Source organism: Corella eumyota, chromosome 1 (assembly GCF_963082875.1).
Source record: "Corella eumyota chromosome 1, kaCorEumy4.1, whole genome shotgun sequence".
NCBI classification, from domain to species: domain Eukaryota; kingdom Metazoa; phylum Chordata; class Ascidiacea; order Phlebobranchia; family Corellidae; genus Corella; species Corella eumyota.
The window spans coordinates 4599275-4625577 of NC_137490.1; the positions used below are offsets into that span (position 1 = coordinate 4599275).

A 26303-nucleotide genomic window follows, 5' to 3' on the forward strand; every position below is an offset into this window, starting at 1 on the left:
CCAATAACTTGCTTAGTTTCTATATCATTAGTATGGCTTTTTCTTTATGCCAAATGTCTTAAAAATAACAAGTTTTATAAAATTATGGAATTTAAAAATTAGGCAACTAAAAAATTAGCCTTTTTAGATTTTAGTACACCAGACTGGCAGACTACAACTGACGCCAACTGACAAACAAAACAGAAAATCCCAATAAACAAATCAAAAAAATAACATGAAATTTCTTTTAAGTAAATACAAGCTAAGAAACTTGGGTTTGCCAATACAAATCTAAAAACTGTATTAATAAAGAAAATTCGTATTAACGGCCAAATAGTCAGATAGTAGTAACCCTGTGATGCCATAATCTCAATTCAGAGCCAAGTTACGCAAACTGACGTAAAAACTCCACGTGACCGGGCAAAACCGACGAAAAACCTGTCCGAAATCGTTTACACATTATAACTAGCTGAAATTTAACATTTTATTTAATGCGCAACGCATAAGAAAGTTGACAAGATGGCCGACATAATTACGAAAGAGAACAATGACGCGATTACGAACCAGCGCAATTCTAGACATTAAAATCAACATTTTAAGACTTGAAATCTTTAAAAATACCGCCTCATCGAAGCTTCTCGTTCACTATTCCTCGACTATTCCTTCTAATACACTGTAATCTAACGAATTTCGATCGAAACGACGAAAAACATTTTGTTTGATGTTTGTTATACTTTTCAAAAATTTCTAACCATGAATTAGTTGAGTTTTGATAAACGCGTTTCGAACAAATTTGTGCTTCGTTTTTACCTAATGTTATATCATGAACAAACGAAGAGTTCGCGCTAGCCAATCAGCGGTGCCGTTTTGCATGGCATCACCCGGATGAGCTCTGACCCGATCGCACAAAGCACAGAGATAAATAATAAACAAGCATTTCTCTCCCTTCGATCTGCTCTCCGCGCCTCCTGCGCGTTTCTTTCTTTCTCTTGCGAAAAGCTAAAATTTAAAATTTTCTCTCATTGACGCTGTTTCGAGACGATCGTTTGTGACGTTCACCTCTTTCCCCCCTCTCTCTCCCGCGTTTGCCTTCTTTCTCTTTACACCGGCCTCCAGCCAGGAGAAACGTACGTCACAATTGATTGTACGCACCAACAAAGGCTACTTTATGGTGGATATGGCACGTTTTTTGTTGACGATTTAGATCGTTGTGGAACGAACGCATGGCTGGACATCAATAAAAACGAGATAAAAAGTTGCCAAAAAAACGTTTTTTGATAATCAAAATGTTACTTTAAATAAATCTATTACCAATTTTTTTTCATTTTATTAGTGTCTTATATTCATACCAATTTCTAATTTTTTTAATCCTTTTTAGGATATAATTACTACAATTAGTTTTTCTTATTCTAAAAGCTGGTAATCCAAAATTTATTTAAATATATATCATTTTAACTAATAAATTACCAAATGATTGTTATTTTTTTTATTTATATACAAAAAAGTAAGATAATAAAAAAAAAATTTAAAAAGTTTTTTGGTTTATTAATACAACTGATAAACCTTAATTAAACAATAGTAAAACACCATAAATGAAAAATATTAAATAATAAGATTTAAAAAAGAAAAAAAAAAGTAAACAAAAAGTCAATTGCTTAAAAAAATATATATATGTATTCAGTTAAACCAATTTTAAATTTGTTTTTTAACAAAAAAATAGTTAACTTTAAGTAGTTGTAACCAACTTTTATAAAAATGACAGAAAAGTTTTTAAATATTGCTATCACATTATTTTGTAGGATATGGCATTTATTTAAACAAATAAGTTAAAAAAAGGCTTTAAAAATAAACTTTTGAATAAAGAACATCAACGTTTTCTTAATTAAAATGAAAGTTTAAAAGAGCATTAATCTCCCAGCATTAAAATGGGTCATTCTCGAAATTTTCACAAGTTTTTTTGCTCGAACCACTTTGTATTTTCTTTTTTTCTGGGAATTTAGGCTTCTGCATTTAAAATTAACCTTAACTCTTTTCAGTTTGTTTTGTTTGGTTAGATTTATAACAGGTTGTTCTGTTTTTATTAAATCACTTTCAAGATTGTCATTTTTAATACAAATATCATCATTCTTTGGAACATTTTGAATACTTTTAAAATCGTTTACAGATTGGTCGTGTGCTTTGTAATTTCTATCCAACTGATTTGCAAACTCAACTTTAAGAAGTTTAAATTGCTGAATGTCTTGTCTTATCCCACGAAGTTCATTTAAAATTTGATCCCCCCATTCACCAAAGTCAACCATTATCTTTTTACAATTAAAAATATATATTTTTAAATTTAAAGTATTAACTTAAGCAACATACAATAATTTGTAATTCGTCAAAGCTCATGCTACAAAATATTAAGCCTAAAAAACAGAAAACACAAGAATCAAATTTAGAAATATGTGTGACTTACAGTCTAACAGACAGACAGACTGACAGACAAACATACCTTGTTTTTGTAACATAGCGTTTATATACGGCCTGCCTACCCATCTCATCAACAAGTGAACAGCATATCCTAGTTTTAGTAGTCACAGTATATAAACGCTATGTTACAAGTTTTGTTTATTTTATAAAATAGCATTGCCTAACTGCCTAACTATCTGAAAAGACTTTAGCTGCTCCTTCATAGTAGATACAAGTTGCAAGGTCAGACTGTCAGTTTATGAATGACATTAATTTATAAATAATAAGTTTATAGTCATGTTACGTTGGTCAGTTGAGAGCGTGCATACATATAAGTAAACTTCAAAGCAGTTATCGAATTGAAAGGTTCAGTCTGCTTAACTCATCGAGGATAAACTTATTTGCGGTATATTATTATTATTATTCGATAAATTGGGTTATCCTCATTGAAATATCTAAAAACCTTTAACTATGGGTAAAGTTACGACCAACACTTTGTTAAAGTAGAAAACAAAAAAAAACGTTTTAACTTATACTAACTTTACTACATTGCAAGCTATTTTAACAATACACATTTTATTAATTTGACTATTAAACAGTAAAACACTAAAATACAAAGTAAATTTTTAGTACGACAATTTTAAACAAAAAATACAATTATTTTTAAGTCGAAGAAGTGGACGACGATTTGTTACCATAGGACGATTGAGGCTTTCCGGAGTCAAGCATAAGTCGAGACAGAAAGAAAACTAAAATAAAATTTTTTTTTTATCTGTCGGGCATTAATTGGGGTCTTAAGTTTAATCTCAACTATTTTCACGATGTAATAACGTGTATTTATTTATTCTTAAAATGTAATAACTTAACGCCTTAAACATAGAGTCTGAACATTAAATGCTCTGGCCCAGTCCTGAGTTAATTAATACTTGCCCTTATGAGAAAGAGATTTAACTTACTTAATATTAGAATAACACTTGTGATTATTGTTTGTAGAATCGTTCCACCTGTTATCAAAGTTATTACATAATTGACGACAGGCGGCAACAGCAACATACACCAGAATAGAGCAGCAAAGAGCGGTCTAAAATTAAAAAAAATGAAAACTTGTAAAAAGTAATTAAATATGTTATTTATAAAAATGAGCAATGACTGTTTTTACGTGTAAACAATGTTAAAAAAGATATTTAAAATATTGTACAAATGAAAAGCCGTGACTAATTTTCATTACAAGCAAACTTTAATGCAATAACAACAAATCTCTAAACTGCTGACAACGATGGTAAATATTGATATTCTGCCATGATAACATGTCTACGTTGCCTTTATTTGCTTATCTGTATAAGCTATATCGCAAAATAGCAATATTACATGCACAATACACTTTTTGAAGGCTTGTAAACTCAAGTTTTAACCTACTCAATTAACAATATAAGTAAATATTGCCAGAAACACAATGCCAACCTTTCATTTTATATCTGTACACTAGACACAATTAACCTTTATGTAATAAAATTATAAATAGCAAGGTTACCCGTAACTTCGCGCAATTTTCATTTTAACCAAACCTTCTCCATCCTTTCCCTCAAGAGGAAATTCTTTGTGTGTTTCATGATATTCGCACAATCTGTCCTAAAATATAATTTAACAAAATTTAAGTTAAAACTGTAAAAAAGAGGGTGCATATATTTTTCTTTTGATACAAATAAAGCTAAAAATAAACCTTTTCGCAATAAATGTCGTAGATAAAATTTGAGACTTCATCCTCGGCCGTAGGAACTTTATCCATTGGTATTCTCCTAAAACAAAAAATAAGTTCATAAAATCACTGTATAAGTATTGGTTAACTACGTAACGTATACAAAAATTTAAAGTTTAATTTCCAACCTTACGTAAACGTTTGCTTTAACCGGTTGACCAGCCATAAATTCCTTTAATGTTGGTTCTACTACACCACCAAAACATGCCGTGATGTCATAAACAGCGGAAACTGAAACAAAAATTTAATTGATATCTATGCAGTTTATGTTAAAACGCTTACAGCGTCAAAATGCCTATGTTGTAAACTTTTATTATGATCTATTTGAATTGTACCACTAGTTCTAAGTCCATTTCCAACCATATGAAATCCCTTCGACCTTGGCATTAAATGATATTTTAAAGGTTGAAGGCCATTTTTAATCGCAAATTCCTGACTCAACTTGTGCTTTTTTGCTGTAAATCGGGTTCCTTCACAAAATAGCAAAAGCTAAAAATAAAAACGACAGGAAGTCATATAAGATAATACATAAATGCCATAAATAAATTGATTTTTATATATTAATTCCACAAAACGCTGTTTACCCAATAATTGTAGTCAAATTCGGAATAATTTTTAGCTTTCTGTTTTAAAACAATTTCGTCTTTTTTCTTGTCTCTGTGCACAAATATGTGTTCGTTCATTAACAATGACCAACCAGCTACAGGTACATAAGATATGGTAGATTTGATGACAGATTTGATATTCTGAAATACAATACGGTTCATTTTCAAAGGGTAACGTCAATCCTAGCCATGTAAGTCATTTGGGACAATACATTTTGTGTAAAGCTACATTTAGTTTGTGCGAAAGTTTTATTGTAAGGCATTGGTGAATGTCTATAATACACACCTGCATCACGTTGTAGTAGGTTGCAATAATATAAACCACAATCCAGTCCAACTGGCAACGATGATTCATAACCAAAATCGCACTTTCTTTACCAAGAAATTCGGCATCACGCTTGGGTAAGTACAAAGTGACGTCAACATTCCCCCACCATTGACTAATTACTGGAACCCCTACATAAACGTTATGTTAAAGTCATAGCTTTTTATTTATCGTGCTTGCAGGAAAAAATACTTAACTCTTTATAGTAATCAGTAAACACTGTCAAGTTTTGTGTAATAAGTGTGTTTTTCTACAGGAAATAAACACCCTGCTACTTGCTTACATATTTCTGTGTTTATATATAAAAATCTCACGCACGACTTTTGGTTGAAATACATTTTTGTTGAAATACATTAACTCCCAAGCGTTATAAAATTTACTTACACATCCAATGTAGGTAAGTCGTCATAGCCACAAAATATTGCTGCGCATTTCGAAAGCTTTTGATGTAGTATAACGGCAAAGATATTAGTTGTAAAACAAGAACAAGTAATCCACTTACAATGAACAAGTAGGAAATTATTATATCCGTTATTAACATTTTCAAATATATCTAAAAAAGTGCATATAAAGTTTAACTTTATGATTTAAACACGCTTTGAAATTTGCATTTAGTCTATGTAACCTTAAACCACTGGGATTTCTGTTGGCGTATTACGCTTGCTTACTTCAACTAAAACCTATTTAAACCTTAGCTACTTGAAACATACTATCTATTAGTGTAAATCATTCTAAACTGAATCCCTATTTACCATCTAAAGCAAAGGCAATGCACCTACTATTTGTATTAAAATTTAAAAACTTCTGTTTTGAAATGCACTCGAATAAACAACGCTACTGAACCATGTTGACTACTTTTAGCTACTCAGACACTTAAGTTCTTAGGTTACTAGCGCAAGTGCCTCAGGCTCAGTTTAATTAACATAAGATAAAGAAAGCCCAAACATTTGGCTGATGACTGGCTGTGTTATTGCAACTGTACTTAAATAATGTTTGGTCAGCACAAAATTTGTGTTTTAAAAAAACGCTAGGAAAAAAATATCTCATTCGTTTGTTGAATTACAGTGTTTGTCAAACTTTAAGGCACAATGATGTTATTATCCGACCTTGGTATGCTTTGTCGTACAGGTTTGGTATTTACTTGCGTTTTAACTTCCAATAACTTAACTTTTTCCCTTGTATATTGTTCTACTATGATTAGCAGCTAATCTAAACAGTAAGCCTAAAATCAAACTGTCTTTACAGTAAGACAAAGTTTACATTTGTGGGTCAACTACCTGCAACCAAGCATTATAGCGGAAAAGAATAATTTTTTTCGGTAACTGACAGCTCGTTTGCTTACTGCTCAATCAAGCGCAAAGGTCGGCTGTACAAAGATTTAAAGGAAATGTGTCAGCACTCGTCAAACATAACCGACAAGTTTACACAGGGTATAAAAGTTCGTTGTAGCCTAATCATTGTTCTCAAACAACTAATTTATTTACACCAGACCTATCAACAAATAACGTTTTTCTCTCGAAAATAGATGGCCAAAAAATATGTTTTATTGATATGTCAGTTTAAAATTAACTGTCCCTATTTTTTGACAATTTAACGAACTACGTGCAGTTATTGTTTTTAAGGCCGTTGTTTACTACATAGTCTGTTGCGTTAAATCATTCAACTAATGAATTTCAAGAAAATAAAATGTTTAAACCCTAAAGCTAAGATAACACTTAAAAATCAATTATATATTTATTTATATATGCCAACAAATGATACTAAATTTTTTTTCTGGGCTGCTCGATTTCAGTTTCCATTAATTATGCATTGTATATTGACTGGCACTTAAACAATCTGCTCTATATAATAATTACATTTTTTTCGAAAACGTTTTACAGTGTGGAGTAGGCAGTCAAGCTGTGACTACTGTACTACTTGAGCGCTCGACAGTTTGGATTTTATTACAACGCCCTTGGTGGTACTACAATAAAACTCCAATGAATAATATTAATGAACGTAAATTTGGGTCAACAATTTGTTACCGACGTTTTGTAATGCACCTTATCTTTGTCTTATTGCAAATTTCTAGTTTTTTTATTATAATCGCGAAAATTGAATTGTTGTGGCCTTGATCTATCTGTAAACGCTTTTCAAGAACAAATTTTATGGAATTGGCGGATTTGTAACCCAAAGCCTTACCGCACGTAATCCGATGCCATGATAGATTTCTATCTCAACTAAAATAGGACATTAACTTATCTCTAGCGTCATCTTACGACTACTAAAAAATAAAAGGTCAAAAATGTATTTCGTGTTGTTTCTTTTATTTAAAAACCGTTAAAGTTTGGAATAACGTATTTTGCTTAAAATATTAACATTAAATAGCAACTATTTAGTAAATAAACTAACTAAGGTTTTAATAAAAAGTCCTAACGATTGTTAAAATTCCATTTTCTGAAAATAAATCAGTCTTTAATTAAAAAGATTTAAAGAATTAATCAATCTTACATAATGGATATGTAGTGTTACTGTTGAATAGTTTCTTGGCCCTGAAATAAAAATAAACTTAAAAGAATAAAATAATTAGAATCCATCTAGTTAAAAATATTAACTGAACTGTTTACTTACATGACCCTTGTTGTATTTTCTTTGCTATAAAGTTTCCTCAGTAACAACTTAACATTATTTTTTACAAGTTGATAAGTTATTAATATTAAAGTCAAATTTTAGACTTACATGTAGACCAAGGTTTCGTTGAGTATGGGTTTTTATTGTTTAACAATTTCAAGTAAGTCAATTTTAAAATATGTATTTATAACTATAATAAAATACTGTTATAACAGAAATCTAAATAAATTGTATTTAAACAAATTCTACAACAATGAATTTATTAAACCCAGAAAATAAAGTAATTTACAAATGACTTAAGTGATACAAAAATATTTTTACTTTGTACTCACATTTCAGATGTGTTTTTTCTATACTCACATTTAAATTAGGCTTATAAAATAAGCCTGTTTCCAAATTAACTGTAAAGGATATTAGAAAAATTACAACCCAGATTTTGATCACCAAAGTGCTTAGTTACGTCCAGATATAGACCAGGATATTGTGCACTATTATTCTTAACTGACCATGTAATTAAAATTTACTCACAATCAACATTGATGGTCAAAATGTTAGAAGATATCTCAGAAAATATTTGTCTTTAGGGCACCAATCTGACAAGGTTTTAAGTCAACTGCAGGACTGGTGTCTATCAACAAATTGTTGATAACCAAACACTAAATCGAACCAGTAACAAGTTTAAAAATAAACAAAATATACAATAACGAGTTGAATCTTCTGCACGTAATTTTATTTGCTTTTTTTAAGTTTTGTATGTATATACAAAAAAAGGATGCTGATACAACTCACACGATCTTTAGCGACGACTTGATCTTGAAGAGGAATATGATGATCCATGTCTTCGGTAGGAACGATCACGATCGCGACTCCTGCTTCTGGATCTTTTTCTTTGTCTTCTTCCGTCATCACGATGATTAGGTGATCTACTTCTCCTTGAACGCTCATGATCATAACTACTTCTTCTTTGTTCAGATTCATACCGCTTGCGACGTCTATTATCAGCCTCCCGGTCTCTCTCCAACTGGCGGCGAATTCTTTCTTTTTCATAGTCAGCTTTTCGCAATTCTACTTTTAATTCCAGTTTAGCGAGTTCTTCGCGGATTTCAATAAAACCAGCATGCAGTTTGCCACCAAAGTGGTCAGCAAGTCGACAATCATTGTCGTGTAACCCAAGGTATGCAGAACAAATGTCACAAACTCGAAGTTTTTGTTGTTGGTAAGTGGATGCGGGCATTGAATTACGATAAGTTTCCTCTGCTTCTGTTTTTTCGAGTTTTACTTTTTCGACTTCCTCAAGAATTTTTTTGGACTCGTCAATATTTCCTTCGCTTCCAGCTTCCTCGGCTTTCACCAAAAGTTTTCCAATTTTTTCATTAAGATCGTTAACAGCGTTTGCTTTACTCTGTACCTCGGCACTAATTTCAGCTTGTTGCTCGGCCAAACGCTTCTTGGAAATAACAATTTTTTCATCTGTGTCTGTAACAAATGCCTTAAGGTGGGCATACGCATCGAAGTCATAAAAATAATCTTTCTTTTTGCTGGCCATCTCAAAGTCAGCTTTTAATGCGAGGTCGTGTTTTTTATGGCATTCTCCGATATCGGCTCTAGTACCCAATAAAATTTCACTTGGGCAACAACCAATCAAAAATGTTTTACAAACACTATCATCAGTAAAATGTACGGTTTTTTCCTGAGTCCCATCTCTTTGGGTACCCATTAACTGATCAAGCATTGCTCGCATCTGGGATTGAGCTGACATTATTTATTAAATTTAATGTTAACCAATAAAAATATTGGCCTAGCCTGTTTAACACTATGCAGTGTCTAAAACAAAAAAGAATGTCAGCATGTGATTAAATGTAAAAATGATTTATTAAAATATAATTTAGTCAAATTTTTTTAATGTAACACAACATGACTACATTTTAATTTAATAAACTTTCCCATCAAACCGTCTCCAAAATTTTTTTTTAAAACTTAGCTAACGACTATTACTAGAAGAAGATTCGACCCCCAAAAACGAAGGGTAGTCGGCCACAAAACTGACTAAAAGCTCGCGTTACGCGTATAAAATGTCAGCGTATCCATATTTAACTAATCAGACATATAACTAACCGCTTAAGCTAAAAATGACATAAAAAAAAATCTGTCGTAACGACCTACAGATATTTTAAATCAGCAGTCATTCAGCAACGTTGCTTTTTTAATAAAAACATGCTGTTAAACGTTATTAACAACTAGACGGCTAAACGCACTGCGCAACAACTTCCCGTTTAGTTCGCAACAAAAGGACAGTAGTTGTAACTGAATTACGTAGCAGGACTGATAAAAATAACTTAAGAAACATTATGGTGGCACAATTTTTAAAGGCCATAAATTTTTTGTTTTTATCAAGTAATTTAATCTCTAATAAACGTTATTTATAGTGCGATGACTTTGTGTTTTAAAAAGCATTAAATAATAATCGGTTTAAACTAGTTTAGTTTTTCTATTAAGCTACACCAAAATGTTTTCACAAATACTGATATGCAAAAAAAGCAAGCTTCATCAAAATTTATAAAACAAAATGATCCGTAATATATTAAATAAAGAGTCGAAGTCATTGTATTTAACAAATGTAACACGTACTAGTGCAATCTATTTTAACTTCAACAAATATACAAAATCTGATTGCTGTTATTCGATGTATATATCTTCAACGGGATGGGATGTTTCAAGAAACTGTTGGTAAAAGGCACCAAAAGCTTTGCCAATACTGTGGGCGAGGGGTCGTGTTGATATTTCAGACACAAACACGTGGCAGGCAAATCGGTGAGTGGAGTCTGGATGTCTCGTAATAAAGGCAAAGTATTTGTCATTACGAGGGTGGTGACCGCAAAAAGATACGTTCGCCAGACGAAAATAGTGTGTTCGTTCTCTGACCTGAAAACAAAAAAAAAGAATATTGCAAAAACGATATTTTTTAAATTTAATAACCAGTTTAAAATAATTTTTTCTATACCTTAAATTAGCATCCATACAGATTTTAATACAAACTTCTAAAATCTTTTTTAACAGGCTAAGAACCAAGATAAGCCCTAATTATAACAATAAAATCAGCTCTTTAAAATAATTATGCAAAATACCTTGACGTCGGAACTAAAAAGTTTATCCGACTTGTTTGTTGCTCCACAACGTTTTTGTTTCATTAGTGACTGATCCATCATTCTGATGCCTTGCGAGTTAACCATAAGGCAAACAAATGCAGGGGGAAGCCTGTGAAGTGTCTCTCGTCGCATATGTGCAACCTAGTCAAAAGATTCAAATAAAATTTTAAAACCTGCAGCATTACCATTTTTAAAAATCGCAATATAAATTTTTAAAGGCATTGAAATTGTTTTAAATTTTACATTTTGCATTGCTTGACAAAGTACATCGTTTCCTTTGTGCCTTCCTACTTCGACCGATCCCAGAAAGTAAAGGTTGAATTTTTCTGTTACTTCATCGCGCACACTGCTACATACTAATTTAAATGGGTATTATTTTGTAAATATTATGTCATTGCTCTTTTTAAGTGGTAAAAGGTGCCAATGCAAAAATTCAAAATTGCCATTTTAAAGTTAAAAATGGTCTTCTTCATACACAAACTTAAAGCTAAAGGTTACCGGTTTAAAAACTTTAAAATGGGTGAATATTTTAACAAGATTCAACATACCCGACATATCGTCACTATCTTCTTCTATAGATTGTGCATAATACGCCGGAAAAATTCCCTTGTTTCCTGTTCTCATATTTATTCCTTCGAACCAGTGATCGTCAGATTGTTCAGTTACATGAAGAGGATCGTTAATCTATCAAAAAAACGTTACTTTTTAATTAAACTGTTAAAAAATCTCAATTTAAAATTTAAATACGTAATATAATTTTTGACATATGTAAAAAAAACACTTTTAAGTATTCCAAAATTTTAATATCATTTATTTTAAAATAAAACCTACCTCAAAAGCAAGTTCGTCAGAATGTCTTGGTACAAACTTAAACGCAGCTGAATGCGTTTGCTCTTTCATTTTACCATTAATAAAACAATATCCAATATTGTCAGGATCATCAATTGCTATAAAAAAGTTAATAATATATCAAAAAAAAATTATATATATACATGAAAAAAAAAATAAATAAATAAAAATAAAAAATTATTAAAAATTTTAAATAAAGTTAAAAGATGAAGTTTTAACTTACACCATTCTGAAGCACTTCTTGTTAAACCAACCAGACGGTGCTGGTGGTTATCTCGGTCCTGTGCTGCATTCAAGTATTTCTCTTTGCTTGTTTCGTTTATAGATCGAGATTTATACAGCCTTCTAAAGCATAACAAAAATTAAGAGCCTTTTAAATTTCCTGCCCAAAAAAACTGCTTAAACTTAATTACCCTAACCATGCAAATTTGTAAAAAAAGATATTTTATAAATAATAAATACCGACCTATTTTCAATGTTTTGAGGCTTGCTTGTTGGCTTTTTATCACGTGATATTGTAGATTGATTAATTTCTTCGGTGTTCTTTTTTGTGTTTAAATTAGACTCCGGTTTCGTGGCCTAATTAAAAACAATTTCTTAATTAAAATCGTTAAATGGTTAAGTTGTATATCAATGTGTTATAATAAGGTCATAAGTAAAACGAGAGTATTTATTTTTGTGATCACTAATTTAAGTCAAAATCAAATGCTAACCCAAAAAAACGTACGTAAAATAAAAATAAATTTATTTATAAGTTTTAAACAATAAATTAGAATTAAATATCCAAAAAATTGACAATGCTTACATTTGATTCAGTTTCGGTGTTTTCAATTATTTTGTTATCATCTTTATTCAAAACGTTGTTATTTTTAATAGTGTCTTCAGAATAACTTGTTGTTAGGCCGCTTGGTACGACATTTAAGTCAGGCTGGCCGACATGATTGACAATTTGTACACCTTAGTGAATAAAGATTATTATATAAAGGTTATTCCTTAACTTAGAAGAGTTTATTAAAAATTTTGAGATCAATTTGTTTGTAATTTGAAACCTAAATTCGACCCAATTATAATCACACTGGCCTAAGCATAAGAGGCATCCGCAGTGAATAATTCATAAACAAAAATTACTACCACGCGTACTAATTTAAATAACGCATCTCAATTAAATTGTTTAAGTCAAAAACTGTTTAAAATATAAAGTCCCAATGAAAAACTGCAACGTGGAGCCAATAAATAATTCATAAAAAAGAACCTATTCGTCACTCCGTGTCTCATATACGTCACAACTATAATGCATTACTCGCTCGTTTTGTATTGATCGCTACGAAAAAAAACAGCTTGCGCTTTGTTTTTTTGCAATATCAGAATGCTTTTACTTGTACTTTAAATATTGTAAACATCGTAAAAACTACACCAGGAACTGGTCAAATATTACTATTGTTTGTAATACATTTATGAAATACAAATATATCATAATACATTTAAATTAATACTACAAATTGTTCTATTGCCTTGTACAAATTAACTTGTTTTTAGATCAGTTATATCGATTACCAATATTTTGTAAGCGTAATTTACCTTCAGAAACTCTTTCCAAGGCTAAATTACAATTTATTTCATCGGCTTCGGGTTGTTTTAGAAATCTAGGATGTAGTGGTCCAGGCCTAGCTGCTTCAGCAAAGAAGCGAAGGGTTGTAGGTCTGGGCCTTCTACTTTGATGTAGTGTGGTGTTATTTGCTCTAAAGATAGAATAAACATGTTACAGTTCCAATAAGGTAAATATCATACTGATTAATATGGATAACATAAAAATTAAACTTTTTAGTCATTTTGAAACTAACGTCAGTTCTATCATGGATTGGGGCCTTGAAGGTTTTCTGGAATGATGAAAATAACTTCGATCTTGCGGCCTACTTTTTCGCAAACCTTTTCTACGGGGAACCTAAAAGAAAAATAACAATACAAAATTAATTACCAACAAATCTTAGGTAAAGAAGAAATAAAAAATAGATATTAACCTCGATCTTTATAAAAACTTCATAAACACATGTACCAAGTCATGCTAAGTAGCCTACCTTAAACGAGTCGTTGATGTAACTGCTTAACTTTAGATCTTTGTCAACTAAAATGTCACTCAAGTCTTCATCATCAAAATCGTCCAACGATAAATCAAAGCCACCCATTCTAAATAATTCAAAAATACACTTTTTTTCTGTTTCTTAGTTAATTTCACGCATTGTTTTACAAATACGGTTGTTATCTGTATTTAAGTTATCTTTACCCTTCGTTTTTTGACTTGTTACGCGCATTTTCCTTTGCCTCCAAATACTTTAAATCCATTATACTTTAAAACTGTGTGTACATTACAACAACAAAAAAACTTAAAATACATAAAAACTGCAAAGCAAATAACAACTATTACTAAACATTCCAAATAACAAACATTGTTTTAAAAGTATAAAATAACTTGCTTTTTAACAGTACTCTGCAGTTGACCAAGCCCTTCCTACCTTTAAGCAAGTAGAGATCAATACCACATAACGATTTTTTCGTTCTCTTGCATTATGAATGAACAAGTAGGAACGGCGTGGTTCTCGTTTGTTTAGTTTGTGTTATAGCTCCCTTAAGACCTACACAGAAAATAAATTTCTTAATGTTTTGTTAAAATTTAATAAAAAAGGTGTTAACCAATCTTTTATTTTTGAGCAATCTGTTGTTTAAGCAGGGCTATGTTACAAAAATAAATTTAGTATCTTGAAATAATTACCTAATTGCAAATGGCTACCACAACTTGCAAAGAGCTAGTAGTTCATATTTATATAGCGAAACGTTATAGAATATACTTTTATAATACATTATACATCTACAGAATTTTTCTTAAGAATGTAATATGAAAAAATAGCATGACCATTAGTTATTTATATTTCCCTTCATTTCTGTATTACACACAAACAAGAAACAGTATCGCAGTATATTACAAGGCATTTTACTATAGTACTTTAACAAAAAGAGTTCACGATTTTTGAAAGAAATCTACGTTTAACTCTAAATTTATGTGCACATAAACTAACAAAATCAAGTCAGCAATTCTATAACCAGCATTTAAAACATATTTTACCAAATGTTAGATATTAACAGAATATAAAAGTTTATAAACTCTTTTTTGCACAAAATAATCCAAAAATTATATATAGATCATCAAAATAAATATTTTATAATTCTGAAAATGCTCCAGTGTCCAGAATACGCTTTATATAAGAACCTGTTGTGCTATGCGTGTTTAAAAATCGTGCTTTGGCCCTTGCACGTCCACTGACAAAATAAGTACGACCGACCCCTCGACTGCTTCGGGTATTGACTGCTTTAACTGGGGCGATTACTTCAGATGGGGCTATATTACTTAACCTGCGGACACGACCACGTCCCCTACCTCTACCCCTGCCACGTTGTGGGGTAATTGGAGGTTTTGTAGAAATTGATTCTGGATTGTTAACGCTATTTGGGGAAAACGTAGAAGCTAAAGTTTTGTCTGATGATTTCTCTTCTTTTAGGATTTTGATTTCGTCATTTTCCATTTTCTTTTCACTGTTAGCTGTTCTTCTTCTTTTTCGAGGCACCGTCATCTCGAAATCCGACATGTCCTTTTTCGTTCTCTCTCGTTTTTGCCTCTCTCGTTTGACGACCAACTTGCTCGAATTTTCCGGGATCAAAACAGGTGATTCGTCTTTCTTTGCAATATTTATGTTTACACAAATCAAGGGCAGTGGTTGTGGATATACGATGTCGTTTACTGGAAAATTGGGTTTAGTTGGGACGTTGTTAGTAAGGGGTCCAGTGTAACTGGGGTGTCGAACACGAAACAAAAATTGACGAAGATCTTCGAAATCTTGTTCAGAAAATTCTGTTGATCCTATTGGAGATATTTCTAAACAAAAATATTAAAAAAATTGATGAGTTTGTTTATAAAACCGGCAGCTTGGTGTAGTGGTAAGAACACTTGCTACACCACACATAAGGTCGTAGGTTCAATCCCCACTAAGCTCATGCTGTAGCGCCCTTGAGTAAGGCGCTATAAACTGTATGAATTTCTGCCGAGCCAGCACTTAATCAGCAGAATAAGTATTGGGCAATTATAATCTATAAAATCCCAAACTGCCACAGGCAACTCAAGACTGGGTCAGAGTAACTGATGTTACTCTACGTTTAAGTCGCGCATTCGACTTTCCCACATCGAGGATAAAAAGATATACAAAAAAAAAATTCAAAATCAACATCCAAAGCTACCTTTAGCATGTTTCATAGGTGATCTATGTCTGCCAAAACCAATTTCTTCACTCTGGGAGGTTATGAAAGAAGTGGTCGACATTGTATCTTCTGATTTCATTCTACTCCATTTACTTCGGCTTTTTCTAGTACAAAAAAATTTATTTAAATGCATATATAACATGAACAAACAATTTAAAATATTGCAGCAAGTCTTCAAAGTGCAAAAATTTGGTAAAATTTTTAAAATTAATAAATTTATATATATATACATATTTTTTTGTATATCCTTATCCTTGATGTGGGAAAGTCGAATGCGCGACTTAAACATAGAGTAACATCAGTTACTCCGACCCAGTCTCGAGTTGCCTGCGGCAGTTTGGGATATTATAGATTATAATTGCCCGATAATTTTACTGCTGATTGAGTCCTGGCTCAGCAGGAGTTTATACCGTTTATAGTGCATTACTCAAGGGCGCTACAGCATGAGATCAGTGGGGATTGAACCTACGACCTTATGTGTGGTGTAGCAAGTGTTCTTACCACTACACCACGCTGCCGGTTAAATATGTTAAGTGTAGGCCCAATCTATATATAACCGTCAATTTTTTAGCTTTTCGAAATAACTGCTGGTTATTGTGTGCATGTAAATTATCACAGGCGAATGTTAGTTAAAAGTTGTGACCAATTATGACAACTAAAATCCTAACCATAGGGCGAGTTATTGGGTAGTTATAATAATGTGGTTTTATCAAATTTATCAAAAATTACTCCATTCTTCGTAAAATATTAATAAAAAAGAACTCTTCACATACCGTGTTCTGACTTTCTTATTTGGTTTTACAATACTTTGTTTACGGAGCAGAAATGAGCGAGATTTCGTAATTGTGGTTTCGATCATCCATTGCTTAACTCTTTGTATATTAACTTCTTTAGCCATTAATGTTTGGAAATTTTCACATCTTGACTATTAAAAAAAACAATTTTATGCATTTATAAAATATATAGTTAATAACACTTATAATATTCAAGTTTTAAATGGATACCTTTGATTTAGTAACTTTCTCTTTTTCTTGTAATTTTTTTAACTCTTTTATAATTTGATCGTCATGGTGTCTGTAAAATACAGGTCCTATATATTTTCGAGGTGGTCTTATATATTCTGTAAAAAAACAATGTTGTTTAATTTTTATACATTATAAATATAAAATATTTATATTTAAAAAAAAAACAGTTTACAACAAAAAATTAAAAAAACTTTTTAGGTTAAAAAAAATTGATAATTTTTCTGTTAAAATTAATAACTTATGAAACGTTTTGACTATAAAATATTAATCCTTTTTTAGTTATTTTATAAAAAATAAGGATCGAAATATATTAATTTTTTAAATATTAATCCTGTATTAATTTTATTAAGTCAATGCTTAATAAGGCCACAGCATGGTGTAGTGGTAAGAACACTTGCTACACCAAACATGAGGTCGTGGGTTCAATCCCCACTGACCTCATGCTGTAGCGCTCTTGAAAAAGACGTTATAAACGGTATAAACTCCTGCTGAGCCAGCTTATAATCAGCAGAATAATTATCGGGCAATTATAATCTATAATATCCCAAACTGCCACAGGCAACTCGAGACTGGGTCGGAGTAACTGATGTTACTCTATGTTTAAGTCGCGCATTCGACTTTCCCACATCGAGGATAAAGATATATACAAAAAAAATAAAAAATAAAATTTACTTTAGACATAACCCACCTTTTTCCATCTTAACCGTGTCATCTAAACTACAAACATCGATAGAAAAATCTGAAGAAGTATCATCATCATCATCCTGACCAATTACCTCCAAGGTTTTAGGCTTGCTTCTATCTCTTAGAAACCATTGAGTTTTTTTGGTATCATCAGAGGTAGATTGTACTTGACTTTCCGGTGGTTCTAGACTTTTCCAATAAGCTCCATTCAATGCATGATTTTTTATTGACAAATTCCTTCGGCCACTTATGTTTTGATTTTCGTTTTCAGTTTTAGTATCGTTAAGTGTTTCAAGAATTGCATCAACAGATTCTAATACGACTTTGCAAGCTTTTATGGCTTGGTTGTTGTCTAAGTTGCACAACATTTCGTCTTCACTACCTAGTTCCATGTTAAGATTTAACAAATCGCTTTCTATGATCTCTGGTGGGGAAATGGGAGTCTCAGGTTGTATTAACTCCAGACTGTTACCTCTCATATACTCCGGAGATTCTACAGAAGAAGATTTCTGGAGATTAGTCATGTCGTTGAACAAAGTATTATTTTGTGTTATAGGGGTTTTGATTTCGCTGATACTGTTACATGACACATTTAGATTTGCAGCTGGTTTTTGATTTTTTTTCAGAAATGAAAGAAAGTTCTTTGGTGAGGTATCTTGATTTTTGTTTAAGTTAAGAAACAGTTGTAAGTTTGCACAAGAATTTATGTCACTCATACTAAGTATTTTGTGCAAGGGACTATCCTCATACTGTTGTTCGGTGTTATTTAGGTTTTCTTCAGGTAAAGTTTCAGGTTTAAAGTTATTGTTGGTGACGTTAGAGTCTAGTATTGGGGACAAAATATTGTCAGATTTTAAAATATTATCACTACAATCATTTTCTTTATGGTCAAGTATATTTTTCTGAGATTCAAATGATAATTCCAAGGGTTTAAATTTCTTTTTTGTCACAGTGTTTTTAATACAAGTTATTGTTTTTTGGGACAATTCTAAATTTTCATCGTTTTCAGCCAGTTCTTCATAACCTTCATCTGATTCAATTGCTTCGGTCAATATAGTACTATGACTGTAAATCACTGAATCGGGTTTATCTTTGTCGTACGTCTTCTTAATTTTCAGTAAAATCTTGCTTGGGCTAACATTAGTTGTTGAATTGTCTAAATCGGGTTTATTATCACATGGCAATGCAGGTTGAACACCATTTTCAGAATGATAATTTCTTTTGATGATTAGAACATTTTTCTTTTTGTCATTATTAACACGTTTGCTTGAAAAAGTACAGATGTCGTTGCTTTGTTTTAAAGCAGAGACGGCTAAATCTATTTGATCATTGGTGATACAAATTGCTCCATATGGCTTTGAAATTAAATCTGTGTCCACTGCTCCCCATACATTTTGCAAATTGTTAAAAATATCAGATTTACCGTGTGATGCTACATTCCATAAAGTGTTGTTAAACATATCATTATTTATACCGGGCAATTCTTCAGATAGCTCAACTTTTTCACATTTTTTTGATTCCTGATCGGAAATTTCCTTGGGAAGATGTTTGCATAGTTTTTTCAAGATTTCAGATCTGGCTTTAGACAAAACCTTCTTACTCGTTGATGCCAAGCGAGGTTTAAAGTTTCTTTGCCGACGTACTGCAACCTTTTTCTGCATTTTAAAATATTTTCTAGACTTTCCAGAGGACCAGATTGATTTGAGGTCAGGATCTTCATAAGGATCTACCACAGGGTCTTTAATCGATAAACTGTTTGGTTTACTGAGTAACAACAGTTTTGCTCGGTTAAAGTTTCGTTTCTGTTGTTTGGTGTACTGTTGGGCCAAAAAAGGTAACTGTTTCAACCAATAAGGTTGTAAACTAGCAATGTCTAGAGAAGCAGGCTGGCGATCGACAACATTCAGAAATTGGGCAAAAATAAATGGTCGAGAACTTCCATTTATGACTTGATTATTATCTTGGTCACAAAGCATGTGTAGAGTGTCTTGCAGAGTTTGAGAAACTTTTAGTTTTCGTGCATTAAGTTCTGTGTCTGAAATTTCGACTTGGGATTTGCTAAAAGATTGTTGACTCTTGTTAAGAAAAGAATCATTTTGTGATGAGGGGTCAGATTTTTCTGGATTGTGATTGGACAGTTCGGAAAACATAATTGGATTTTCATTTTTAATGCTTACGTTAAAGTTTTCCGTAGAACTCAACCCATTAAGGTTACAGTTAGTGTTATCAGTTTTATCAATAGCACTGTTTATTTTCAAGTTTTTTTTAAGGTTTATGCACTTGTTATCGATCTTATCACAGTTTCTTTTTTCACAGTCTTGAAGTTTATCATCTAAAGAGGTTGAAGGCTTGGAAACTTCAACAGTTAATTGTTTGTCTTCAAAAAATGTTACGTCTAAATCTGTTGACTGTACTTCAACAAGCATTTTTTCTGCTTCATTTTCATACTCTAAACCTTCTGTTGTGTCTGACAATACAGACTCTTTTAAATTAATAAAATTGAAATCAGCACTGGCCGGACTCGGTTGAATTGCATTCTTTAAAGCAATATTATTGTTAATAGAATTAGATATTTCAACCACCATATTATTACTGCAACTTGGGGCACTGTTTGTAGCATCCTGTTTAACCACGCTATTTGTAGCATCTTTCTTAATTATTGGATTGCTAATTTTTATATCTTTTGGTTCACTGTCTTTTGAAAATAAATTTTTAACAGTGTTATTCGTAGGATTATCAAAACAAGATGTCTCTTTTTTAGTCTTTTCATTGTTTGAGGTAATATTGTTTACGTTATCGTTTTTTGACATTTCCAAAGGTTCCATCGGTAAATTTAACTCATCTTTCTCCACTTTCATTTTTTTGTATTTTCGTGCAGCAAATTTAGGGGTGACTTTTTTGGGAGTAAGTTTCTTCACTCCACTCGGTTTGGCACATTTACATCTTCGAAACCAGTAAGATTTCCAACCTTTTCTTGCCAGTGTTTGGTCGATGCAGAGAAAATGACATTCATAAGGAATTGGCATTGTTTTAAATGTTCTTCTAGTCCTTCAACAAAATTTAAAATAAACAATATTTATTTATATATACTCGATACTTCAATTAAAACGTTTTAAAATATTTTTAAAGCATTAAAATGCAGACTGCATAAACTTAAAACACATTAGGTATTTTTTTCTTGTTTGAAATTGTTATTTTCTACATACAGATGAAATAAAAAGTTGACAGGGCAATCAACAAAACCTTCACCGACAGAAGCAATAATATTGCAAAAAAATTTATCTAATGTATTATTTCATATAATTACCTTTTAGGTGGCTTTAAATCCTGATCAGAGTTACCTTCATTCTTAGATGTCTTTAAAAAGTCTGCCACAATTCCTTTTATTGATGTATCTTCTTGTGGTTCGTTACTTGGCCTCAACCTTCTCCGCCCAACCTTTGGTTTAGGACTTGGCTTTTCAGTTTTACTGGGAGAGATAATGTTCTTTTCTGATTTGAAATTTTCTTGTTTAATTGGTTTTACTGCCTTTTTCTTTGGGACATATACTGGCTTAAGTACGGGAAACTTGTCATCTGGATTTTCGAGTTTAATAAGTTTCATGGACGACATTGGATGTGGTTTATAAATCGTTAAGTTGCCAGTTTTAGAAGTCAGTGAGTTTTTCTTTAACAGTTGAAGATTATTCGGAATAAAAATCTGTTTGGGTCCTTGTATTTTAACAGGCTTTGCACTGTTTGTACTGCTTTGATTTTTCGGAATATATTTTTTTAATAAAAATTTACCTGGATCATTTTCCGAGTAACTTTTTAATGTTGAGGAAATAACTGAGAACTGTTTTACCACGGAGCCTTGCAACACATCAAAAACATCTTCTTTTATGTTTGATTTCTTGTGACCGTTTTGGGCAGAAAAAGTAGGTAACTTCACAGTGGGGACTTTGTCATTTTCGTTAGACACTGACTGCACCAAAGCAATCGTTATAGGAGGACCGACGGCACAAATTTTTGACAATTTTTCCGAGTTTTTGCAAGCTGGAATTTCTGTAGGCGTGAAGTTATCCAATAAAACCTCAACGTCAGTTTTTGTTTTGTTTTTCAATAAATCAACATTTTCATCAGATGACGAAGAATTTTCGCCGACTGAAAAGTCGTTTATGCTTACATATAACATAGCAATCACATGGTTGATAAGATCAGATATACAGCGTTGCCGATTATTTTCGGGCCAGTGTAAATCATAGACGACTTTGGACAGACAATCGCTGCATACCTTAAAACTAACCTAAATATGAAAATTTGTTAAAAAAACATTTTCTGTTTACATTCGTTAATATCTAAAATTGATAAGCTATCAAAAATAAAACATACAGTTTTTGTTAATGAGTTATAGTTATTAATAGGCCTAGTAAAAATTCATTTCTTTAAGATTTAGTTTACAAACTTTTTAAATTTAATACCGCATTTAATTTTTAAAGTAAAATGAGAAAATAATTTGTTACATTATATATTTGACTTTTTTGTGATATTGTTTAAAGTATGATTTAACAGTTAAATACCATTTATAGATTGAAAACATTTTAATTTATTAAAAATTCTCCAAAATAAACCTGGTTAATTTAGGCTAAAGTAAAAAAAACAAATGTTAAAATGCTAGTAACAAAATTTACTTGTTCGTTTGCTAGTTGAGTTATACAGGGTTGCATTTGAATTTGAACAGAACTTAGTGATGTGGATACTCGAAATGAAAAAGAAGAATCAAGAAAGTCGATTTGTTTATCGTCCATCTCTGATGAACTCTCATCAGAATATTGTAATAAACCTTCCTAAAAACAAAGAAAAACCGAAGATTGAATAAAAATATAATTTTAATTATGTTAAAACTGATTATTTATATTTTTTACTAAATAACTTTTAAAGATATTTATGAAAATTTGACATAAAAGTTTGTAATTTAATAATTATATACATATTTTGCCATTAAAAACAATAAAAAAAATTATATATATTTTTTTTCTTTTAAGTTATCGGTAATGTTATAAGGTCGACTACGCAATGTAAACATAGAGTAACATTAGTTACCCCGACCCAGTCTTAAGTTGGTTTTGGCAGTTCGGGTATTATAGATTAAAATTGCCTGATAGTTTAAATACTGATAAATGTTGACTTAGTAAAAGTTTATACCGTTTATAACGCCTTTCTTGAGGGTGCTACAGCATTAGAGCAGTAGGAATTGAACCCGGGACTTCAAGATGTGAAGTCAAGTGTTCTAACTACTACACCATGCTGCCAGTATATTAAAATTTGTTTTATAAAAAGCACTTACGGCTACAGATGTATAAGAGTTTTTCCATCGATCAGAATCAATTTCAATATTTGTAACACATGATATTAACTCATTTTTTCTGAATTTGGAACTGTAGAGACCTTTTTTGTCTAAAAAAAATGTTCAATACCAATTAAATGACTGGCAGCATGATACAGTAGTCAGAACACTTGGCTTTACTATATGAGGTCCTGAGTTCGATCTTCACTGCTCACATGTTGTAGTGCCCTTGAGTAAGGTGCTATAAACAATATGAACTCCTGCTGGCATAAAACTTATTCAGCAGCTTAATTATTTTGCAATTGTAATCTATAATATCCCAAACTGCCAGTGTCAACTTAAGACTGGGTCGGGGTAACAAATGGTAATCTAAGTTTAGGACATGAAGTCGGTCCTTCACAAAAAATAAACAAAAAAAAAAATTGGAAATAAACAAATAAAAAAAATAATTTAATATATTGTTACACAAAACTAATTAAAAATTAGTTACCGACCTAGATTGTTTATAAGATTTGTATTTGTTTCATTTCTTGAGTTAATTGTCTGCTCATCCAATGACCAAATTTGTTTCATTATTTTCCATTGATAATCGATTGTATGTTTATCGATTACTGTTAATAACAACAATATTGTTTTAAAATTGTGCAGGTGTATATATGTTTAATGATGACAATTTTATAAAAACTTTTTTTAAATTACTCACCATTATTGCTTAAACAATATTCATGCCAAGATTTCTAAAAAAAATATGGTCTATTTTAGACTATTAGTTTATTTCTTTAATTAGGTGATTTTATGAGTAATTACTTTTTTGATACAGAGTACCAACCAGCTGATGTTTCTCGCTGTGGTTTAAAACGGGTTTTGCAAAAATATGTTTTTGGTGACCGTTGCAATCGCCTTTCGTTTTCGTTTTAAACTGTTTAAGCTACAAACTTTCAGGCGAAAAAGTTAAAAAAAAATGTTGTGCGACTGCTATTTTACCCAACTAACATGTGTAAATAAAGTACTTCAAATTAATAGAATTTTCGCGTTTTAACCTACGGGCTTCGTTTAAAATTTTAAAAAATGACGTGAACTTTCGAATTTTTAAATTTAACTAACGACAATACGTCGGCTTTAATAAAATTACACGCTTACTTTTTCTAACGCATATAGGTGATTGCAAATTGTATTTTTTTATATTTTATAATATGACGCATGTTACATGTCAACTTGGTCAACCGCCAGCGGGTGTATACAAATATACATAAGCAAAGATGAAATTATTTAAGTCCCGAAAAGTTTAACGTTATACTGTTTAAAAATAACTAATTTTTAATAGTAGGTATGTAGATGGTCACGTGGTTCCGACCTAAATTCGTTATGTACCTGTTGTGTATTCGTTTGCAATTTAAAAAAATATATTTTAAACAAATCACCTTTTCATTTACATGGCATGGGTAAAACCTATACTATAAATATATAAACAATGGAAATTTATATTTAACATGTAGTTAAACTGTGTAATACAATACCTCCATTTGTTTACAATAAATTTTGATATATATTTGACTGATGCAAAAATTTAATCATTTTTGTTTTTAAATTTCAAGTGTTTCATTTATCAAAAAATTATAAATTTCGGTCAGACCAAATCCTAATATGTAAAAATCATAAAGTAAGATATTTTTTTTCTTCCTTGCATAATGGGTTCGTGGATACCCCTGATTACCCCGATTGACCTACTTTTAAAAATTACAACATTTCGGAGCAAGATTTTCCTACGAGGTTACTTCTATAAACAATGCTTTTTCGATATAAACAAAAGGCAATTACACAAGTTTCGAGCTGAACTTTTGAGCCTATTGACTTTTTTTCTTAAAAAGCTGGTTCAGAAATGGCACTTAATTAAGCCTTATGTTTTTTAATAACAAAGACTACCTTTAACATTTTAATCCATTTGCAATCGCATGTTATGTATATTACAGATATTAAATATAATATGAGATAACTTAAAATTTACATAATATTTAGCATACACATTTGCTATAGATGTGTTTATCAAATACACTGTCAACTTATACACACATTTCAATTCACCCTACAGTAATACTTACAGTCTCTACAGTAATACCCTTTTACAAAAATATTGAACATTAAAAATCAGAAAATATTTTTTATTTTAATTTTCTATTTGGTACTTAACTTAATATCCAAAATTATATTCTGTATTTTATGGCAAATAGTTAGTTAAAATAAACAAATGTAAAATAAGTGTGATTTAAATGGAAGTCATTCATTAAACATAAGGCCTTAAATTCATTGAACATAAGGCATTAAAATGCTTTAAGATAATTTCAACACTAAGTACCTGTAGCATAGTCCTAAATTCCATGCACAGCAAACAATTTGTGGTTTGATCATTTGATTGGTTACTACTTTCCCCCGCCTCTTTAAACCAACTCATTACATTTGTCAAACCTATGAACAAAAATAAAAGGTATATATCTGGAGAATAAGGTCTTTAAATTTGAAAACTTTTTTGTTAAATATCGAAGTTCATTAATAAATGCATTGGCATAAAAATATATATTGCTTTTAATGTAAACATATGGTGGTGGTGGTGGTAATGTGTATTTAGCTAAGGAATTTAGAAAATAAATTGTTAAGCATGTTTTTTTTGTTAATGAATTGGTAAAATAAAGGTTATTTTTCACAGTGTAACTGATAAAAATACAAGTAGAGTTGAATTACATAGCTTGTAACCAAGACTAAAGTTACAAATTTATGGACAAAAAATAGAAAGTAAATACTAAAAAAGAATAGTAAATCAAATAGTTTTTTTTATATTCTTATACCAAATAGATTTTCTTACAGTTACAAGCCCTAAAAAGTTGAACAAATGACTAATATTTAGCCAAATAACTCTGACTTATCCCCATTTAAAAATGTCATTTTAAGAACAGCTTGTTAAGGTTTAAACTTTAATATTGCAATGGAATTACAAAAAAAACACTAACAATAAAACAAAATTAAAAGGATGGTTTTTGCTTTAAGTAAATGAGCGTTTGTTATATTGTTATTACAAAGTACTTACATATACCCGTCAAAAGTTTATATTTGCCTTGAACGAATGCTGCCAAAACGTCGAGATAGTTCATCATAAACGGTTTATCTTCTGAACTTTCGGCCATGTTGTTAACTTATTAAAAGTTAACCTGTCAAAAGGTTACGATGTTTGTCGAATTTACGATAAGTTACAAA

General features: G+C 31.0%; 4 protein-coding genes across 5 annotated transcripts; all 4 read right to left on the reverse strand.

The window, feature by feature from the left end:
• Nucleotides 1-2992: 2992 nt before the first annotated feature.
• LOC145763827 (1-acyl-sn-glycerol-3-phosphate acyltransferase gamma-like) lies at nt 2993-5750 on the reverse strand. Its single transcript, XM_082575361.1, has 9 exons — nt 5498-5750; nt 5075-5244; nt 4768-4929; nt 4519-4672; nt 4312-4414; nt 4148-4223; nt 3959-4056; nt 3384-3508; nt 2993-3176 (listed from the first exon to the last, which is right to left on the reverse strand). Exons 1-9 carry the CDS (start codon nt 5652-5654, stop codon nt 3091-3093), a joined length of 1131 nt encoding a protein of 376 aa, XP_082431487.1. The 5' UTR covers nt 5655-5750; the 3' UTR covers nt 2993-3090.
• Nucleotides 5751-7404: 1654 nt separating this feature from the next.
• Nucleotides 7405-9543, reverse strand: LOC145763828 (putative RNA-binding protein Luc7-like 2). Of its 2 annotated transcripts, none has more exons than XR_014288455.1 (2): nt 8252-9543; nt 7405-8124 (listed from the first exon to the last, which is right to left on the reverse strand). XR_014288455.1 is itself a non-coding variant. In XM_082575362.1 (2 exons), the coding sequence occupies exon 1, from the start codon at nt 9480-9482 to the stop codon at nt 8520-8522; it is 963 nt and encodes a 320-aa protein (XP_082431488.1). In that variant the 5' UTR covers nt 9483-9543; the 3' UTR covers nt 7405-8379; nt 8513-8519. The 2 variants fall into 2 exon arrangements, 1 of the variants encoding a protein (XP_082431488.1); XM_082575362.1 differs by having other exon boundaries at nt 7405-8379; nt 8513-9543.
• An 856-nt stretch (nt 9544-10399) lies between these two features.
• On the reverse strand, nt 10400-14105 carry LOC145764213 (uncharacterized). The gene is made up of 12 exons (XM_082575822.1): nt 14000-14105; nt 13794-13902; nt 13560-13660; nt 13297-13457; nt 12524-12675; nt 12185-12297; nt 11942-12063; nt 11701-11816; nt 11418-11553; nt 11113-11225; nt 10849-11010; nt 10400-10645 (listed from the first exon to the last, which is right to left on the reverse strand). Exons 1-12 carry the CDS (start codon nt 14056-14058, stop codon nt 10400-10402), a joined length of 1590 nt encoding a protein of 529 aa, XP_082431948.1. The 5' UTR covers nt 14059-14105.
• Nucleotides 14106-14683: 578 nt separating this feature from the next.
• LOC145764218 (uncharacterized) lies at nt 14684-26233 on the reverse strand. Its single transcript, XM_082575834.1, has 12 exons — nt 26137-26233; nt 25411-25520; nt 23761-23794; nt 23552-23668; nt 23058-23167; nt 22402-22557; nt 21040-22016; nt 17737-20780; nt 17028-17143; nt 16797-16948; nt 16003-16127; nt 14684-15643 (listed from the first exon to the last, which is right to left on the reverse strand). Exons 1-12 carry the CDS (start codon nt 26231-26233, stop codon nt 14931-14933), a joined length of 5751 nt encoding a protein of 1916 aa, XP_082431960.1. The 3' UTR covers nt 14684-14930.
• Nucleotides 26234-26303: the final 70 nt, after the last annotated feature.

Coding starts and splice junctions, on each gene's coding strand:
- LOC145763827 (XM_082575361.1), bottom strand. CDS start 5,654: ATGTTAATAACGGATATAATAATTTCCTACTTGTTCATTGTAAGTGGA. Junction 4,673..4,767: donor AATTTGACTACAATTATTGG/GTAAACAGCGTT, acceptor TTTTATTTTTAG/CTTTTGCTATTTTGTGAAGG. Junction 3,177..3,383: donor AAGTGTTATTCTAATATTAA/GTAAGTTAAATC, acceptor ATTTTATTTTAG/TTTTCTTTCTGTCTCGACTT.
- LOC145763828 (XM_082575362.1), bottom strand. CDS start 9,482: ATGTCAGCTCAATCCCAGATGCGAGCAATGCTTGATCAGTTAATGGGT.
- LOC145764213 (XM_082575822.1), bottom strand. CDS start 14,058: ATGGATTTAAAGTATTTGGAGGCAAAGGAAAATGCGCGTAACAAGTCA. Junction 12,676..13,296: donor CTTGGAAAGAGTTTCTGAAG/GTAAATTACGCT, acceptor TTATTCACTAAG/GTGTACAAATTGTCAATCAT. Junction 11,226..11,417: donor AGATAGTGACGATATGTCGG/GTATGTTGAATC, acceptor CATTTAAATTAG/TATGTAGCAGTGTGCGCGAT.
- LOC145764218 (XM_082575834.1), bottom strand. CDS start 26,233: ATGGCCGAAAGTTCAGAAGATAAACCGTTTATGATGAACTATCTCGAC. Junction 23,795..25,410: donor AATTTAGGACTATGCTACAG/GTACTTAGTGTT, acceptor TATTTTTTTTAG/AAATCTTGGCATGAATATTG. Junction 23,669..23,760: donor ATATTGTTTAAGCAATAATG/GTGAGTAATTTA, acceptor TGTTATTAACAG/TAATCGATAAACATACAATC.